Here is a 19482-nt window from a genome sequence, read left to right as displayed (position 1 = left end):
CCCAAGTTCTCTGCAAGCCTCCTCCCTTCAAGTTCTGTGCCAAGAGCTCAGCTGTCCTAGAGGGCTTGGGCTCAGAGATAGGAGCTGGACCTCAGGGAGCTTAAATCCTAGCTTCACCCAGTGCAGAGAAGGAAGCCTGGAGGCTCACCCTAGGGGTGGCTCCTTCCTACAGCGCTAGGATAATAAGAAGGGTCAAGGAGCCACTTCTCACCTCTGCTTTTTTCCCCCAAAGCCAATGATCACCCACCCCTCCTAGTCTGAAACCTCACAGCTGATTCTGCCTTGGAAGGCAAAGGTCAGGGGGCAGGACAATAGGTCAGGGCGCAGGACAATAGGAAAGGCCTGATAGAGGTGTCTCTGGAAGGGCAGTGGTCAGCTGTCATTCACCCCAGGTCTCTCAATGATGAAGGAAGGTTTGTGTGCGGGCAGATTCTACTCCAGCCTTCTTCAATAGGCTACGCCAGTGGTTCTCAACCCTCCTAACACTGTGACCCTTTAAATATGGTTCCTCATGCCGTGGTGGCCCCCCCATCATAAAATTAGTTTCACAGCTACTTTGTAATTGTAACTTTGCTATCGTTATGATTCATAATGTGAGCATCTTTTGTGCAAAATATCTGGTGTGACCCCTGTGGAAAGGGTTGACACCCCCCACCACACACACACCAGGGGTCGACACTCAGGTTGAGAACTGCTGTACCGGACCATAAGAGACCCAGTCTTCTGTTGCTCCCTGGCACGCAGAAGGGTGGCAGCAGGTATGGGAAGGTGGGGGCCCTCCTGGGAAGAAATCGCTCCCATAACAGAGTGGGAGACGAAATCTGAGCCACCTAACAATAATACCCTAGAACCAGCTCTCTGACATGGAAATCACACTAATACACACTGCCTCGCGGCTGGGCATAAACATGCCCAGGTGTGCACCCTGGGTGTTAACAGAAGCCTCCCTCACAGCACAGCCGGCTAGAACCAGGCTGGAGGGCTCGGCGGCCAGGACAACAGGGTTCACATCGGTTCTCCCTCTTTAACAGCACAAGGTCTGGACTTATTTCCCTAGACAGGGTAACAAAAAGACCCAGGAGCAGCAGAGATACACCCTGATTGCCAGAGGACCCCCAGGCCTTAAAAAACAAATACGCCCTAGAGAACAGCAATTTTGAGTTTTTACACCAGCTTCTCCCATGTTCCCAGCATCAAAGTCTCCAGGATGTTAGGCAGGTGTCTGGGGCCAGACCTTTCCCCAAGACGGACTAGGTGCCTCTGAAAGTATAAGGGGGTGGACGGGCAGGCAACTGTCCTGTGAAGTCCCGTTCTGCCACACCCCATTACCAACCCAAAGACAGAGACCAGTCCGTGTCACCCCCACAGTCGGCGGGAGCTGGAGGTAGTAGCTGTCACACAGGGGAAAGCTCATCCTAGATTTTGGCAGGGGTGGGATTCGGGGAGGTGGCCCCTCCCCTTCGGAACAGACAAGCCCACAGTCAGGATCTTTACCCCACCCTCCAGCAGGCTGTGGATCCTAACCAAGAAGATGTAAATGGGGCGCCAGAGGCTGAGATTTCACGTCTCCTGGAGAAGGAACGCTCAAAGTTACTGAGCCCTAACATGGCAGTGCGCCAGGGTCACTGGGTGGAGGGCAACTGTCCAGCTAGGACATCCGAGTTACAGCGAGACAGACAGAGAAAGTGAGGTGTAGAGAGGTTCCTACCGCCACCCCCACCCCAGCTTCTAAGGTAGCAAAGCGGGGGCCGGTACGTACAGTGGTTTGAGCCATTCCAAAGCGGAGTCCGGAGTGGGGTGGAGTAGGGACCCGGGGCAGGGAGCCCCTTCTCCTGGAGCAAACAGGCCCGGTTCTGGTTATAAAAGTCCACCACTAGGAAGGGGTTAGGGGCGGGGGCAAGCCCCCCGACTTCTACACTCTCGTACATCTTGCCCCGCGAAGGCCGAAGATCCAGGAGGGGGAAGTCCTGCACCGGGGCTCTCGTCACTCAGCCGGCGGCGCCATCCGTGCAAGTCGGCTAGGGGGGCAAAGGGACAAGTCCCTTCGCCCCGATGGGCGGCCCCTCAGCGGGGCGCCCAGCCCAGAATTGCCCGCGCCTAAGTCCGCAGGTCACTCCGCCGGTCCCAGGTGAAAAGCGGGAAGTTGTGCAGGTTGGAGGAAGAGGTCTCTCGGTGCTCGCTCGCAGGGAACGCTCGGTGGCTCGAGAACTCGAGGCTTCGGTGTCCCAGGCAGAGTCCAGCGGCTCCCCAAGTTCGCTGGCCCGGGGCGGGATCAGGGCGGAGACGGGGGTCACCGAGCACTTCCTTTTGCCGGCCGGGGCTCCCGGGCTTCTCCGTGGCTTAGATTCCGGGTGCGGGTGGGGGAACCCCCGTACGGCCCCGCCTCCGCCAGGCCGGCGGCGGGCCGCTTGCTTGGTCTCCGGTGTGCGCGCCACCACCCCCCAAGCCCGCGCGCCCCCTCTCTGGGATTCCAGCCCCTAGCCTCCGCCCCGCCCCGGCCAGGCGCCGCCCCTGGCTTAACCCTTTCCCTGCGGGTCCCACTGCAAAGGGAGAGATGCAGGGATGCAAGGGCCTAAAGGCTGCACGTGGACCACGAGTTGTGGCAGCCTCGGAGAGGGAGCAGAGGCGGGAAAAGCGCTGTGCATAGAACCAGGTCGGGTATGGATAGCAGGGTGCACCGGGAGGCAGGACAGACGAGGAGAGAGCATCCTCCCCATCCCAGTTCTGGCACCCGGCCTCCCTAAGTGCTTTTGGTCAATCCCCTGCTGGGCGAAGCAGCGGCGGGGAGGTGGGGTGGTCCTGGGGTCCTCCCCGTAAACACGCCCCCCACCCCCAGCCCCAGCTTCATTTGCCTAATGCAATGCGACTGAACTCTTGCTGAACTCGCCTGACGGCGCCTCACCTCCGGGTGACCCACCCACTGCTGCCCGTGACATCACCAGCTCGCCAACCCGCCCTCCGGGCTCGCCCACTGGCCCCCTTCTCGGTCCTGTCCAGCCCCAAAGTCCGAACAGGCGGGCAGTAAGCATAGGGCCCAGAGGCAGGTGGCCCAGCGTTAGAACCACAAACGCAGCGTGCTGGGTGTCCCGGGTGTGACATTGTGCAGCCTGGGTGCTGTGTCGGAATGAGACATCTAGCTTGTGTCACTGTCTGTGACATCATGTGAGACTCCGGCTGCCGGCTCACTCGCCCGAAAACGACGCGGCAGAACTGAGCTGTTAGCACAAACACTAGCGGGGAGCTCTCCTCCCACACTCTGCGTGCTTCCGGCAAGCAAAGCTCCGCCCAGGGTGTCTCCCAGCCCGGGAACGAGGATGGGCCAGCCCAGGACAGATAAAAGGAGACTTCCAGCTGAACCACTTCCTCCCTAGGACAACTGTTTCAGTGGAAGAAAGGCCTGGGTTAGGTAGGTCCCTGGAAAGAAGAGATACCCAGAAAAGATCAGGGTGTCCTATTATATGTCCTCTTAAAAGCCTGATCTACATGTTAACCTTCTAGAAGCCAGTTTTTGTCCATATGTGAAGTCCAGAGGTCCGCATGCACTAACAAATGATCTATCTCCCAGCCCAAAGCCAACTTCTTCACAGTATGAGGTCATTTAATTCTCACAGCAACTCCCAAGAACCTTTACAGACAGGCCTGGAGGTACAAGACTATTATCCCAGCTATTTGGGAGACAGAGGCAAATGGGTCCCAAATCCAAAGGCAGTCCCAGCTAAAGAGCGAATCAACATTCTGGGCAACACAGTGAAATGGTGTAAAAGAAAAGAAAAAAAGGTTTAAAAAAAAAAAGGTGGGGTTGGGGATTTAGCTCAGTGGTAGAGCGCTTGCCTAGGAAGCGCAAGGCCCTGGGTTCGGTCCCCAGCTCCGAAAAAAAGAACCAAGAAAAAAAAAAACAATGGTAAAAGAGCTTAGAGGGGGCACTGGGGATGTCTCCAAGCGGTTAAGGCAGCATGCAGTGCACACACCTGTGATCCCAGCAGGGGAAGGTGGAAGCAGGAGAAGCACAAGTTCTAGGGTCACCAGGTAGTGGTGGCCCACTCCTTTAATCCCAACACTTGGGAGGCAGAGGCAGTTGGAACTCTTGAGTTTGAGGCTGGCCCGGTCTACAAAGAAAGTTCCAGGATAGCCAGGCTACAAGGGGAAACCCTGTCTGGAAAAACCAAGGAAGGAAGGAAGGAAGGAAGGAAGGAAGGAAGAAGGAGCGAACAAACTCACTCTTGGGGCTGGAGAGATGGCTCAGATGTTAAGAGCACTGACTGCTCTTCCAGAGGTCCTGAGTTCAAATCCCAGCAACCACATGGTGGCTCACAACCATCAGTAATGGGATCCGATGCCATCTTCTGGTGTGTCTGAAGAGAGCAGCAGTGTACATACATACATACATACATACATACATACATACATACATACATAAATGCATACATACAATAAATTTTAAAAAAAAAAGAGGGACCTCTCAGCCACCCAAAGCTCATGTTCCTACTAAACCTGGTCAAACTAACCTGGATAAATTTCATTTTCTGACTGCCTTCCCATATGGCTGTCCTGGTGAGCCTGCCCTTAAGACTTGATGAAATGACAGAAAACAGGCAAATAAACCCACCATCACAAATATGTGTTTATGGACACACACTGCAAGCCGACAAGTGGTACTGTGACGCAACACAGTGTGTTCTTAAGGGAAATTAAGTTCAAGGGTCAGTGGATAACTCAAGGCAGGGACCCAAAGAAAGCTGAAGTTCAGGGCAAGGCAAAGAGGAGTGCTGATAGCCATGCGATGGTCTGACAGCCACAGATGGTGTTCGTCCTACCGACTGAAAGAAACCCACAAAGGGTGCAAAATAAGTCTCCAAAGGCAGTCAGTGGCACACGCCTTTGATTCAACACTCGGGAGACAGAGATGGGCAGCTCTCTGTGGGTTCCAGGCCAGCCTGGTGTACAGAGTGAGTTCTCGGACAGCCAGGGCTACATGAAGAAACCCTGTCTCAAAACAAAACAAAACAAAACAAAACACACATGCACACATACATAAAAGAAAACAGAAAGAAAAGTCCGTAGGAGAACATATAAAACCTGGCCAGCAGAGAGTAAGCTAAAGCCAGCCCAGACCAGATGGGTTTGTAGGCTTGAAGGTTAAGTAAAGGCGAGGCTAGATTCCATGATAGCACAAGAAGACCCTTCCAGGTTATGAAGAATGAGTTAGCAAGATGGCAAGAATGTCCAGTTAGAGACCAGGCATGCTAATGCACGCCTTCAATCCCAGCACTCAGGAGGCAGAGGCAGGCGGATCTATGAGTTTGACGCCAGCCTGGTCTACAGAGCTAGTTCCAGAACAACCAGGGGCTACACAGGAAAATCCTGTCTTAAAAAAAAAAGCAAAAAGAAAAAGAATGTCTGGTTGCAAGTCACTATGGTAATCCTACACACAGCAAAGGCTGGCTTAGCTTAAGCAGGGGTAATAGAGGAGGAGGAGGGTGGGCTCATTTTAAAATACCATCTCATTTATTGTGTATGCATGCTACAGCACGTGGGTGGGTGTCCGAGGACAATCTTCAAGGGGTGTGGTGATATACATACACCTTTAATCCCAGCACTTACGAGGTAGGTGCTGATGGACCTCTCTGAATTCCAGGCCAACCAGGGATGTGGTTGGGGTGTGTGTGTGTGTGTGTGTGTAAGCTGGAAAGAAACATCAACAGTTCAGGCCAATGGCTACTCTTCCAGAGGACCATGGTTCAATTCCCAGCACCCACATGGTGGCTCACAACCATTCCTAATTCCAGTTCTAGGCGATCCAACGACCTGAGACAGCAGAGAGTCTACTGACCGCAGGAGGGAAACTTCTGGACTCCCAAGAGAGGGCAGAGGCTTGCAAATGAAGGTCCAGGGCAAATGCGAGGCCTTGGCATGGACGCCCTTTATATTGATGCAGCTCCTGCGCCAGGGATGCGGTGGACCCTGTGTGCTCATAGCTTCAAGATGCAGAAGGAGCCTGAGACTCTCGTCCTTCATGGTCAGGCAAAGGTCTCACAAATAGCAAAAACTCAGTATAGAATTCGGAGAAGTAACTTTATGGTAGAAAGATGCAGACAGAGAGACAGACAGAGAGAGAGAATGTGAGCCACAGGCATTCAGAGGAGGGAGGAGACTGATGAGGATGGGAACATCTGTGAAGGATTCTGGGAGAATCCTCATTCGAGATCTCCGACTTTAAAAAAGAAAGAAAGAAAACCAAAGGTCCCTTGAAGGAGGGACAGGATTTCCGAAGCTAGACAGAAAGGCTGGGGTAAGGTGTCTGCTCTGGCAGCCATGAGGTCGAGATGCAGGTCAAGGAGGAACACAGTGTCCTGGGGGCCGTGACAGAAAGGAGGGAGGACTGAAAGGCTCTGGCCTGCAGCAGGAGCTGGGATCCTGGGTGGCAGTGGCTAGCAGGCTGTGGCCTCACCCTGCTCAGTCCCATCTCCCATTCCCAGCTCCCCCTCACCAGGGTTTTATGCTTAGCAAGCCTTTAGCAGGTGTGGGCTGAATCCTCATGGCTGCCACCGCCACCACCTCCAACCTGTGCCAAACAGGGCTCCCTCCTCTGCCCCAGGGACAGAGGGACGACATTAGGCTGTGTGCCAGACAGACATCAGGGCCTGATACAGGGTGGCCATCTCCAGGACAATACCCAGACCCACAACCCCCGCCCCACCCCCACTGCTCTTCAAGGTACTTGAAGCTACTGAAGGCCACAACCAACAAGCAGGTCACTGCGGCCTCACAGCAAGTGGCCTACCAGAGACAGACCAGAAGGGCAAAGAGATTCTGAGAAAGGTTCAGTGACCTGCCCAAGGCTGCACCAGCAGAGCTGACTTGAAAGATTTTTGGCCCTGGAGCAAGTAGGGAAGCAGGTATTCGACTTTAAGCTGAATGACACTTTCAGCAACTTGGGGTCCAGCTGGGCAGGGGAGGACCTGAGTCACTAATGCTACCACTACCAGGGCAAAGGGACCCCCAGTCTATACTGACTACAGAGGGGTAGGAAGATACTGTTCTAACATTATTTGGAGGTTCCCAATTCCTCTTTTTACTGATGCTACCCTGCGCGCGTGTGTGCGCGCGCGCGCGCATACACACACACACACCACCCTCAACACATATACAAAGGCTGCACTGGCACGGCCCCATGGCACACACATCCCTTGGCAAGAGGTTGGTAAGAGGTGGATATAATGCCTGAGGCCCTGACAGGCCTAAGAGGAAGACAGGCTTCCTTCCCTGTGTCCCCTCCCCAGTCTGTGCTGGAATCCTACCCTGAGAGAGCCTCCTGGAAGACAGATAGTCAGGGAACTTTATTTTCAATGAAAACCCCCTGTGTAGGTCTTTTGGCTGACTCTGCATTTTGGACCCCCAAGCAAGACACACCTAGGCAGTACCCGCCTCCTCCAGGTCGTCCATCCTATTGTGCCGGGTGTGAACCAGCAAGGAAGAACGGTCAAGTCTGCAAGCCTCAAGAAGTAGCAGAGCAAGGGATGAAGAGACAGGCACACCCCCTCCTCCTTCCTCTGGGCTTCCTTCCCAGGTTCCCCTAGGCCTGGGCTCCCGAGGCAGGGAGGGGGAGGGGAACACATCCCCATATCTAGACAAGAACCCAGCCAACGAGTAGAAGGAAAATCTGTTACCACCCTTTGAGGTTCCTGTCCTAACTCCTCTATTGATTGCTTCCAACTTCCCTGCCCCCCGCGTCACAAATTGCAACAAAATATGAATAACAACCATGGCTTTTACACTCTGTTCCTTCGGAGTCTGTCGGGGATGGGGGGGAGGAGGGAAGTGGCGGCTGCTGCCGAGTTCTGCAAGCTCACAGACTGCTAGAGGGCAGAGTAGGGTTGGGTGGGGGTGTGAACAGATTGTGTCCACGGCTTCTAGGACAGGATGGAGATCTTCCCTGGGCCCTCTTATCTTTCCAGTCTCAAAACCCAACACGGAGGAGGGGGCGGCCGGGGGTGAGGGGTGGCCTTGTCTGCGCCCCCTACTGGGGGTGGGGAGTCAGAGGCAGGGTTTCAAGATTCAACAATGATTCAACAATGGTGGTGATAAGGCCCCAATAATCTCTACCGGCCCCAGAATGTCCCCCACAGTCTCCTCCTAAAGCTGCCTATCTGGGTGGCAGGCCAAGGGCCTGATTGACAGCTCCCAGGATGGTTCTGCTGTACTCTGGCTTTCTCTGCCCTCCTCTATACACGAGTACAAGGTGACTGACTCCACTGAAACAGTCCAGATGGTTTTGTGTTTTTTTAAGGCGCAGATAATGTCCCTACCCACAGTAGGTTCTCACCAGGCTCCCATTCTACTGGGTCACATGCCAGGCACACACCAAGTGTCCTCCCGGATGAGTTCGCCTCACTTGGCCCTCTTAGGTATCTGGTAATGCCCCTGTGTTACAGACCAGGAAACAAAGCCAGGGGATCGACGCGGAAGTGACACAGGTGTCGACATTTTCACCCCTGAAGCCCAAGGAATTCCAAAGGTGCAGAAGCCAATGAGCTTCACCCCTGGGCCCTCAGGCCTGGAGACACAAGAACATTAGAGGCGGAGCTCTTCTTTTCCCCAGCGCATTATGAAGGCCAAACCCCTCTGAAGCCCTCACACCAGGAGGCCTCTGCCCTAAATCAGGCCTGCCCACCCCCACCCCCCAGCCCGACTGACGTTCCCCTCCCCAGCTCAGGATTTGATTCTCTGCAAACACACTGGTTTCACCCAGTATACACAAGCCATTAACCACCCCCTTCTCAGCCCTGACCCCCTCCTCCCAAAGAACACACAACCCTGACCCTCCTCACCAGAGAAGCTCAAACCTCCACAGTAAACAGGCTTCGGGGGCCAAGCGCCAAAGGGACAGGAGTCTTGTGCTATCTCTCAGGCCTCCACCCTGGTTCCCAAGGAGACTCCCAGTAGGACAATACCTAGCTCTCCCCACAGTGACCTGGAGAGGCCTCGGCCCTCCCACAGGTCACCTGCTCTCTGAAGAGTACATACAACACACCTAAGGTGCGACCTTGCAAGAGGCCCAGGCAGGGGAGCCCATCTCCACAGCTATGTGCTGTGTGCGACTGGAGCAGGCAGCCTGGAAGGTCACCAGGGCATCGAATCACTGCTGCGAGCAGAGATGGAAGAGAAGACCTTGCTTCTCACCTCCAGGAACTCCCTGACCCCGTGGCCTAGTCCTGAGGGCTAGAAAGCTGTAAAACTTTCAGCTGTTTCCAGGCACCAGGAGCCCTGAAGGAGACGGTTGTCTCAGACCCAAGGCATCTGGTCCCTGGTCCTAGAAGGTGCTCAGAGGCTGGGGAGAAGAGAGGTAGAGACTGTTGTTGTTTACTAGGAGAGGGGGAGGGGTGGGAAACCCACAAGCTCACAGAGGATGGGGCAGGAAGAGGGCATTGCCTAACCTGGGTGGAGAAAGCCAAAGAAGGGTGCCATTTGCCCGAAAAATGGGTACTCCACCCTAGAAGTAGGTTACCAGGGTGGGGGCTCACCCCACCCACCTCTAAGAAAGAGGAAGGAGCTTGCAACACTCAGGGGGAGGGCAGAGAATTTATTTTTTCTCTCATAGTGTCAGATCCTAAATCCCCCCCCCCACAAGCCTTCCAGTGAGTCAGGTTCATCTGTCCAGCCCCCTGTGACGTAGCTTGGAGGACTCCCTAATTCCTCTCCTCCTCTCCTCTCCTTCCTCTTTGGTTTGTTTTTGTTTGGTTCTGTTTTTCAAGACAGGGTTGCTCTGCATAGCCCTGGCTGTCCTCGAACTTGGTCTGTAGACCCGGCTAGCCTTATACTTAGAGCTCCTCCACCTGCTTCTGCCTCCGGGGCAAAAGTCATCCTCCGCTACCACCACCAACACCCTCTTTCCTTTCTGTCTGAAAATCCCACCCTCAAAGAAAGTATAATTCTTCCAGCTTCTGGGATGGCCGACAATGTGAGCTCTCACTCCCTTCAAATGCAGGGAACATTTTTATGAAGGTGTCCTCGCCCAATCACCAGTGACTCTGAGCCCCAGAGGTTGCTCTCCTCATTAGCACAGACACCAGAAAACCAGAGCACAGTAGGGGATTCTCAGACTCTCCTGTGTAAGGTGGAGAGGAAAAAAGGCAGAGAGAAAGGTGGAGGCTTGGAGGCTTACGGAAACTGAGGTAGCACTTGTCCACTCCCTAGCCTACAGCATAAAGGACTGAAGCCTTAAAGGCTCATGGGCATTGACTACCTGCTCCTGAGGGCTGGTTGCGCCTGGAAGGGAGGGGGCTGCGACAAAGCCAAAGGCGGTGATCCAGGAAGCAATGGTGGCTGTGGGCAGACAGCCAGTTGTGGGCAGTGAGGCGCCCAGCCAGAGCCTGCCCCAGGGACAAAGAGACTCCCTGGCTCTGGGGAAAGAGCGCTGCCCCCACACCAAGAAGGGGGCACTGACCCAACCCAGCCAGGCACGCAGGGCAGTGGTGCCAGGCAGCTTGCCAGTGGCTGTGGGAGGGGCAGTGGGTGCCAGGCAGGGTGCTCTGTCCCTGCCAACCAGGAGAGGTGGGACACGTTTCCCAGGTCAGCAGCTGACCAGCCAGCCAGCCGGCCAGCCAGCCATGGCCGGCTCTGCTGCTTCCACTCCCTCCAGCCCCGGGCTGGGCCCAGATCCCTCCTCCAAGGCTCTGGCCTGGAGCCCAGCTAGGCCCTGGGGGCCAGAGTTACTGTAAGCGGCCTGGCAGGCCCCAAGGCTGGACTTTGCCAGCTGGCCCTAGCCACCGCCACCTCCCACTACCTGGCTTGACCAGCTAGGGAAGGGCACTAAGACCCCCGCCCGGCTAACGAGGACCCTCGTGGTGGAGGGGAGAGGCAGAAAACACGAGCCCTGCCAAGCCTGTGAATGTGTCCAAGGCCAGAGTCCAGGCAGAAAGCCCCCATGGAGTCCCTCCCTGTCCTTCTGGGGCGGGGGAGTTGGCAGGGGGCGAGCAAGGGCCCCAGCTGTGCTGGGCTGCCCTGGACTGTGTCTTGAAGCCCTTTCCCTCAGAGTACTGGGAGGGAAGGGGGGGTGCGTGGAGGTGGGGGTTCATGCTCACTGTGTAGGGCTGTCATTTCCACCAAACAACGTTGAGAGGTTTGTTTATCCACCTCAGCCACTGCATCCATTCCCCCTCAGAGCTATTTATAATGCACTCAATAGCATAGCACCAGGGACACAGAGACAAAGGGGGACAATGACATGGGAAGAGACAAAATGGTTTCACCTCTCCTCTACACCCAGTATTAAAACCACCGATTGGCTTGCGGACTTTCTTCAGGCCCCACCCCACCCAATACACACAATGGTCACCCCAGGTCTAGAAAAGACCTTGCCACGCATCGTGTCTCGAGCAGAACAGATGTGTCCAGGAGCCCAAATCCAGAGGCTGGCCACCCTCCACACTCCCTTCCCCCAAGCCTCCCCACGCAGACTTACTGGCTGGGGACGGTGTGCTGTAGCCGCTAACTGGGAGCTGATGCTGGAGGCTGGTGAGAGCGCCTGGTGGGGAGAGTCCACCCAGCATAGGGGGGAAGAAGAAGGCGTAGGGGGGTACTGGGTACCCATTGAGGTGCCCGCCCCCAGGTGTCGGGCAGGAACTGCTATTGCTGGCCATGCCAAGCGGCCACAGTCAGAAGGGCAGGCAGACAGTCTGACAGGCAGCTGTGATGGGTTTCACGCAGTCTCTCTTCCTCGGGGCATGAGGCCTGGGCCCAGAGGGGGTTTGGGTGGTCAGCCCACCCCCACCCCCTTCTGTCCCTGGAGCAGCAGTCCCAAGTTAGTCAACTTCAGCCTTCTGGAGCCCCCTCCCTAGCCAGGGGGGCCAGGTGGGTTGGGGGATGTCACAAGAGTCTGTCCTTTGGTTAAGCAGTCCTGGGAGCTGACACTTTTGTAGGAAGGTCCAGAGCTGGTCTTCAGGGTATCAAAAAGGATGGCACTCCCAGAAGGGCCCCAGCTAGGTGGCTGGGGGGAGGCATGTCCTGTGATGCTGCAGAGAGAGGAAAGACACAGGTAAGTGGGCACTGAGCAGGCACACGGGATTCCCCACGGCGCTCCCCAACCTGGGCAGCCAGAGATTTTCCTGTGGCACCCAGCTGAGCAGACACCTGGCACCATGCCTGGCTGGCAGCGCCAGCCTAGGACCAGGGCCCAGACACTGCTGGGGACGGCAGGACAGCACAACCGGGCTGGGAATATGGGGACAGGACCCAGAGTACAGGATGGCCTCTCACCCAGAATGCTTGGGAAAGGGTCCACAGTGTAACCCCAAAGATCCCTGCAGCTGAGGCAGGCAGCTGCCTCTCCTTCCCCCCCAGTGTGGGTTACCTGAGGTCAAGACACAGAGAACGTGTGCTGGCAGGGAGGGGGGGAACGCCGCTTCCCTAAAACATTGGCACTTCTCAGAAAAATGACTCCTAAGCTAGGGGGGCCTCTCTTACACCACTTCCCCCCTTAAACCTGGCATCCCAGGCCAGTCTGTCCCTCCCTTGAGGAGGAGACCCAATTCTATGCATTCAGGGAAATGGATCTCCAGGTCTCCTAGGCAACATCTCCAATGCAGAACAGTACAGTAGTCCTGGGAAGACCTATGTCAGGAAGACAAGGCTTGCCCAGGACGGAAGTTCCCAGCAAGAGAGACGAAGTTCAGACTTCATCAGACTTCCATCTGTAAAAGCAATACATGGGGGTGGTGGGCTGGTGGGTGGACAGGAGATGCACTACCAGCCGCTCCCCTCACCAGCGTATGCACAGATCCACACCCCACTGGAACAACTGAGGCCAGAGATTATACACGGGCAGCCCGTGGGGTAGGTGCACAGCTGTGACCTACAGATTCCCTGACTCAGCCAGGTAGGCAGAAGCAGGGCAGAGAGGAAGGAGGAGAGAGTTGAGGACTTTTCAAGCCTGTTTGAATATAGATTAGACATAAACACATACCCACGTGTATGTGTGTGGATGGATGGACGGACGGATGGACAGAGAGAGGAAACACAAAAATAATCACAGCCGATCAAAACCAGCTGTTTACTTCCTTCCGTTCTCCTGTCAGGTGCTGGTCCCGAGAACGCTCTCGAATGTCCACACACTAGGCTGACTGTGACTGGTCAGCTAACAGACACCAGGGATTTGGTTCTGTTGGTAAACAACTTGCTACAAAAATAACGGGGCCTAATTTTGGATACCCAGCCACCCTGTAAAAAGTCAGGCCCAGTGGCACACACCAGTACTCTCAGTGCAGGAGAGGCAAAGCCAGGAGGATTCCCGAGGTTTGCCGGCCGGCCAGACTAACTCAATCGGTGAGCTCCAGGTTTGCTCAGAGACACTATCTCAAAAATTAATAAGATAGAGAGCTATTGAGAGAGACACCCAATCCCAGCAGCGTCTGGTCTCCACACATACACGCGTGTACACGCACAGGCGACACACACACACACACACACACACACACACACACGCCAGGTAAGAAGTACTGGCTGGGAATATGTAGGAATGAATCCGCACGCTGCTGGTGGAAGTGGCAAATGCTACAACTGCTTTTTTTTTTTTTGGAGCTGGGGACCGAACCCAGGGCCTTGCACTTCCTAGGTAAGCGCTCTACCACTGAGCTAAATCCCCAGCCCCGCTACAACTGCTTTGCAGCACAGCTAGGTGGGTTCCTCAAAAACTCAAGCATGGCGCTAGGGCATAGAGCAAGTCCACCCTTCGGTGTCCACCCAGAAAACAAGACCGAGGCCGTCAGGCACAAAAGTGCTTGTGTGGTAAATGTTCAAAGCAGGAGCACCAACCATGACTGGGCAGTGAAACGAACCCCGATGTCTATCAATGGGCAACAGATAATAAAATGTTAGAAACACTGACACTAGATTAACACCAGATTCTTTCTGGGCCAGAGGGGGGCGGGGGTGGAGAGGGGAGGGGAGAGACACAAGGAGCTGACACAATAACATGGCCCAAGCCCTGAGAACAGTAGAGTTGCCAAAGACCGTATGTTGTATGATTCCATTTCTAAGAACGTTCAGGAGAAGCAGATCTGCATGCATAGATTTGTGGTTACTAGGAACTGGGGTGTGAATGTGAGGGAAATGAGAAGTAACTGCTCGTGGTAGGGGAGGGAGCTCTTGGGGTGGTGTCTTAAAAGTGATAGTGGGTGCATGATTCCAAGTGCATGAAAACCATGCAGCTGCACGATGCTTGTCTTTCTGGCTTCTTTTTGAGAAAGGTCTCGAGGTATTAAATCGTTCAGGCTGACCGGAACTTGCAATCCCTCTGCCTCAACATCCAGGGCACTGGAATTACAAGTGTGCACCAGCCACTCTTGGGCTTAAGACTGTATGCTTTAGTGGATGTGATTGGTTGTAGTTAATATCTCAGTAAAACTCTTAGGGGAGAGAGGGAGAGGGGAAGCGAGGGGGACAGGCAGAGAGGGAGAGAAAGAGCATGCCCTAAAGAACTGTCCCTTTCCAACACTCTCCCTCCATCCTTAACACTGAAAATTTAGGACATACCAGGTTCCAAGCTCCAAGCTCCGGGCTTAAGCTTGGAGACTGGGGGATGCATATATAAGCAGCATTTGGCTGGGGACCAGGATGAGGATGGGGTCAGTTCTTGCCAAGGCCACTGTGGAAGAATACTGTGTCCTCTGTTGACTGTCCCAGCCTGTGTCTTCTCTGTCAACTGAGGAAGACAGGGAGAAAGGGGGCAGGTAGTGGCCAGCAGGTAGTAGAAACAACAGCTCCCTCTGGAATGAAATCTAAGCTGTGTTAAAAGACCAGGATCTCTATTGAAATTCCTCACACCAACCACTGGGCCTCAATCCTGAGAGAGGCATCTCCTTCCCTTCACAGGCTGATGACTCACGTCAGAGAAGCAAGGGAGGAGGGGACACTTGTAGAGCCAGCTGCCTCTGACCCCAGTCCCTCATGAGATTCTATTCAACAGGGACAGGAGCTGAAGAACCAGGCATGAGGAAGAGGGCTGGTTGACCTCATCAACAAGTGTCTACCCTTGGATCCCTGCACAGACACCGCACACACTTGCAGAAACCCACACATACAGGCCAACGGAAGGCACCTGGGTGGGCAAGAGCACACCTGCTGCCCTCGTCTGTCCAGGCAAGCATACGAACAGAGGCAGCCTAGGGAGAGCACCTCTCCACTCCTGGGCCCAAGCACACAATGAGTACAGTTCAGGACCTGTGTGCAGGGGCTGTGCACACTCTGAGGAGATATACAACTGTCACCTTACAGTCTCTCAAAGTCCATGCTTTGTTCCCAGCCCCCACACAGCCTACTGGACCCTGGCCTTCTTCTCATACTAGGGGACGCTTCTGGGCTCTCTCTGTGAGCCATCTCCTATGCTGTGCCCTCCCCTCCCCACCCCATACCAACATATCCCAGGATTCCTCAACCCTCCTGTGGATTCATGTCTACACGGAGGCGTACTTCCTTCCATACAGGTGAGGCCTAAGAAGCAGCTGACCAGAGAGAGGCCAACCAGAACCATGGCTGAAGCCAGAAAGCTGCTCACTCCAAACCCCAGGCATCCTGACCTGGCTTTTGAGGGGGAGGAGGGATGGGTGATACTTAGCTTTGACTTTTGAGGCCCAGTCTTTCATATTCTAGAATCCAGCTTTGCCCACAGAGAAGACTGATGATATCTACCTTACAACATGCCTCGTCAAGTCTCTCCCTGAAGAGGTTAAAACTGGATCGGGCTTCAAACTACCGGCCTACCCCAAACACACACCTCCAGGGAAGGGTCTGGAAGGCCTCAGCTCCTCTAGTAACTGACCCAGCTGGGCCTAAAATTCAGTACAAAGCTGTTCAGCTCCCTGACAGAGGAGGAAGGGCTCTCCAGTGAGGGCAGGGACAAAGGTCACGGAAATGGGCCATGGGCCAGGCTGACCAGGGATGAGGGATAGGCAAGGGAGATGGGGTGGAGCTTGGAAGGTCCTTTGGGAGCCATGACCCTCACAACGATGCCTGGGCCCTGGCCCCTTGTACCCAGGCAAGAGAGTTTAAACCAGCATCAAAGAGGGAAAACAAGTTACCCACACCTAACCTCCACCCTCTGCCAGCAACCTCCACTGTTTCACAGACGCCCTGCCATTAGAGAGAAAACCACAGACCTGGGCCTCCAATCCACTAAGCCCAGCAGAAAAAAAAGGGGTGGGAGGCATGTTGCCGGCCACGCATCACCTCCTTACTAGGTCCTTTAATCCCTCCAAGTTATCTGAATCTCTTGCACACGCGCGCGCGCACACACACACACACACTTTGTGCACCACACTCTTAGAGTTTCACACTTTAGAAACAAACAAACCAAAAGGAAAAAAAAAATAAGAGAGCTGCGTGCGGCTGCCAGGAAGATGGGAGAGAAAAACCCGGAGGTCTGAAGGGTCAAATCTCAGCTCTGCCACTCTGGGTGACCTTAGGCAAGTGGCTTAACCTCTCTAAGCATGTTTACTTGCCGGTGAACTGTCTCCCTTGAGAGCACCCAGCACTGCCTGGTGCAGGGAAAGCACTTAAGCACCCCCTCCCCCATCTCCATCACCTGGGGTCCCTTGAGCCCTTTGGCTTCTCTCTGTTGCCTTGCCCCCCAGCCAGAGCCAGCATCTGTGGAGAGGGCTAGCATGGAACCTTAGCCATGTTTCTGGATCTGCTTCCTCCCAGACGGAGGGGAGGGTTGTGGGGAAAGGGATATCAGGGGTGTGGGCAGAGGCCTGACCACAACCCTTTCCCAAATTCCCTTCTTGCATTTCACAAACCAAAAAAGGGAAATCTTTGGATTTGGGGAGGGGAGAAGGGGAAGAGAAATAGGCCATTTCCTCCCGTGTTCTGGGGAGAGAGAAGTTAGAGGCCCCCCCAGACCTAGCTGAGCCCTCCCCTCCCCAACCTCCCTTCAACTTCTCCACTCTGCTCCTTCAAAGCAAGGGTTCCCCCAGAGACAGAAGTCAAGCCGTTCCCTCTGTTTTATTTTTATTTTTTGACACAGGGTCTACTGCCCAAGCTGGCCTCAAACTAGCTGATGACCTAACGTTTCTGTTTCTCTGGCCCTTACTCTCCGAATCCTGGGGAGGTAGGCATGGATCGCCATGATGGGTTTACCTGGCGCCTAGAACACAGAGGCTTCGGGCATGGTAGGCAGCACATTACCAAACACGTTACAAACCCGGCCCCAAGCAGTTCCTTCTGAAGGGGCAAAACCTAAAGAGTTTTAAGAAAGGGGAGACGGGGGTTTCCTAATCATTCTAGACAATTAGTGAATCATATTCAAATGAGACTCAGAATGCAAACTTGACTCGGGTGGGAGGGCCTCCAGCCTGGCAGAGAGGAAGCCCTTCATCTTTTGGAACCCCCCCTATCCTGCCTGGAGTTAGACGGGCTGGCCAGGCAGGGGCAGGGCAGGATAGGACCAATTTCAAACCAGAACAGTGGGGCTAGAACTATTTATAAGTTTTCCAGGAAAAATACTCGTACACACAAAGCCACAGCCCCTCCTGCCCTCCCCCACTCAGCTTCGTCCTCTGCAGCCCTGGGTTGGGAAGTAGTTGTGACCGGAACTCCCTTTTCCCCAAGCCCCCCAACCCCACCCCCAGTCATAGCTCCATTCTCCTCCTCATAGGCAAGTTCATCCTCACTTCGGAAAAAGACTATCAAGGACAGGACCAAGTGGAAGGGTCCCCTCTTTCCCAGGAGCCAGCCCTACACACTGCCGGCAGGAGTCTGTCTCTACAGCTAGGCCTGATGGGCAAACCAGGCCCTGAGCGTGTCCTCCAGGGTTCAGCGAGGTAACAAAACACAATTGTTTTGCTGCTGGGTGCCAACGCTGACAGCAGCTCTAAGGTACGGCACCTCACCCCACAAGAATGGCTCTGATACATCTCTAATTTTATACTCCGCAAAACCCCAAATTCTGCCCCAGCTCCCAGAGGCCACATGTCAGCTGGGAATGGCTAACGGACAAGATCAATCAGACAATAGAAGCCCAACAAGCTGGGCACAAGAAAAAGATGTAGGGGCTCTGCCCCATACCCCAGAGCTTCTGAGGTACACATTTATTCATTCGTCCAATCACTCATCCAATCATTCATTCATGCAGGATTTCCCATGCCCGGGATAGCTGAGGGACCCATCAAGAACCAGGACTGTAACTGGGCCTTCCATGGAAACAGAGAGTAGGTGAAAGGCCAGGGGGCAGCCCAGGCCTACAGGAAGAAGGGGGCCAACCCATGAGGAAGGAAGAAAACAGGAAGAGGAAGAAGAGAGCCTGCCTTGGTCACAGCCAGACCATAGGAGTATCTGGACGGTACAACAGTAACTGTCTATAGAGGACCAAAGGGGCACCAAGGGGACCCCCCAGCTTGGAAATCACCTATGTACAAGCCCAGCTTGGCACGGGGCTTTCCCCACCCTCACCTTGGCAGCTGCCCCCCCCCACCTACTCTCCACCATGCACAATTCAGTCATAATTAGAGGAAGGGGGTGGGGGGGTGAGCGGAGAAGCAGACAGACCAACAGCAAGTAAGGGGTGGGCTCCACCAGTGCCCACTCATTGCCTCAGTCCAGCCCCAACCCCAGCCCGCTACACTCTGAATCCTAGGGCACAGTGCCAATAGAACTAGATGCTACCAGTCCCCTCCCATCATCCCTCTCCGGGGACCCAAGCTGCAGGGAAGCCAGGAACACCCCCTCCTACCTCAGGATATCCTTTTGGCTCTGACCCCAGACCAGGCCTGAGTCAGACTGTTCCCTGCCCCACAACTCCACACCCTAGGACCCCCCAGGAACTTCCTACTCTACAGGGAGCCCCTCAGTCCAGCAAGAATCAGGGGGAATCTCTTCCCTCCTCCAATGCTAGCCAGCAGAGAAGCCCACATTAGGTGGGAAAATCTGGTCACTGAGCTCTTGGATCTCCCCTTCTTGCTCAACCAGAGAGAGGCTCGGGTGGCTGTGTGCAGAACCAAGTGGCCATAAAACACCAGGGACCCAGTGGCCCAGAGTCCTGTATATTCCAACTTGGATCCTAAGAAGCCGCAAACTTCCCAGGGAGGAAGGAAGGAGAGAGAGGAAGGCAAGGGTCTATGAAGTGAGGTCTGAAGAAGCAGAAGGACCCAGACTGAAGGGATGCGGCTACTAAATCAGTCTCACACAATCATGGCCACAAGTCAGTCTTCCCAACACAGTCTGAGTAGGTGGCTGTGACTGCTTCCCACAGACAGAAGTCTGAGGGCCCTAAGGGACCTGAGTTGTCAGAGACCACACACACAGACTCAGCTTGAAAGGGCCCCCTAGTCGGGCCTCCCAAGTGCCCCCCCTCCCAATTGTGGGCCTTGAGGGGAGGGGCAGGTCCCTCCCCACAAAAACCAGGGGTAGTGCCTACGGCGGCCATCACCATGGCAACCAACAACAAACATCCCAGGAACCACAGTGGGACAGGAAGTGATAGGCACGTGACAG

At 54.8% G+C, this 19482-nt stretch overlaps 1 protein-coding gene and 1 long non-coding RNA gene across 19 annotated transcripts in view; one reads left to right on the top strand and one right to left on the bottom strand.

Annotated features, from left to right (window-relative positions):
* Positions 1 to 19482, bottom strand: part of Rara (retinoic acid receptor, alpha) — a 45898-nt gene that overhangs the window by 11520 nt on the left and 14896 nt on the right. For 7 of the 18 annotated variants that reach the window (XM_087569792.1, XM_087569791.1, XM_087569790.1 and 4 more), the window contains 2 exons: positions 14530 to 14698; positions 11462 to 12011 (listed from right to left, as the gene is read on the bottom strand). In XM_087569792.1, the coding sequence (XP_087425918.1) occupies positions 11462 to 11639 (178 nt within the window). In that variant the 5' untranslated portion in view covers positions 11640 to 12011; positions 14530 to 14698. 18 annotated transcript variants of the gene reach the window in all.
* Positions 3364 to 7772, top strand: LOC120095181 (uncharacterized). The gene is made up of 4 exons (XR_015632081.1): positions 3364 to 3406; positions 5787 to 6027; positions 6715 to 6896; positions 7366 to 7772. It is a non-coding gene; the product is annotated as an uncharacterized LOC120095181 (long non-coding RNA).

Source organism: Rattus norvegicus, chromosome 10 (assembly GCF_021556685.1).
Source record: "Rattus norvegicus strain SHRSP/BbbUtx chromosome 10, alternate assembly SHRSP_T2T, whole genome shotgun sequence".
Lineage (NCBI taxonomy): Eukaryota > Metazoa > Chordata > Mammalia > Rodentia > Muridae > Rattus > Rattus norvegicus.
This window is presented reverse-complemented; position numbering and strand designations above follow the sequence as displayed.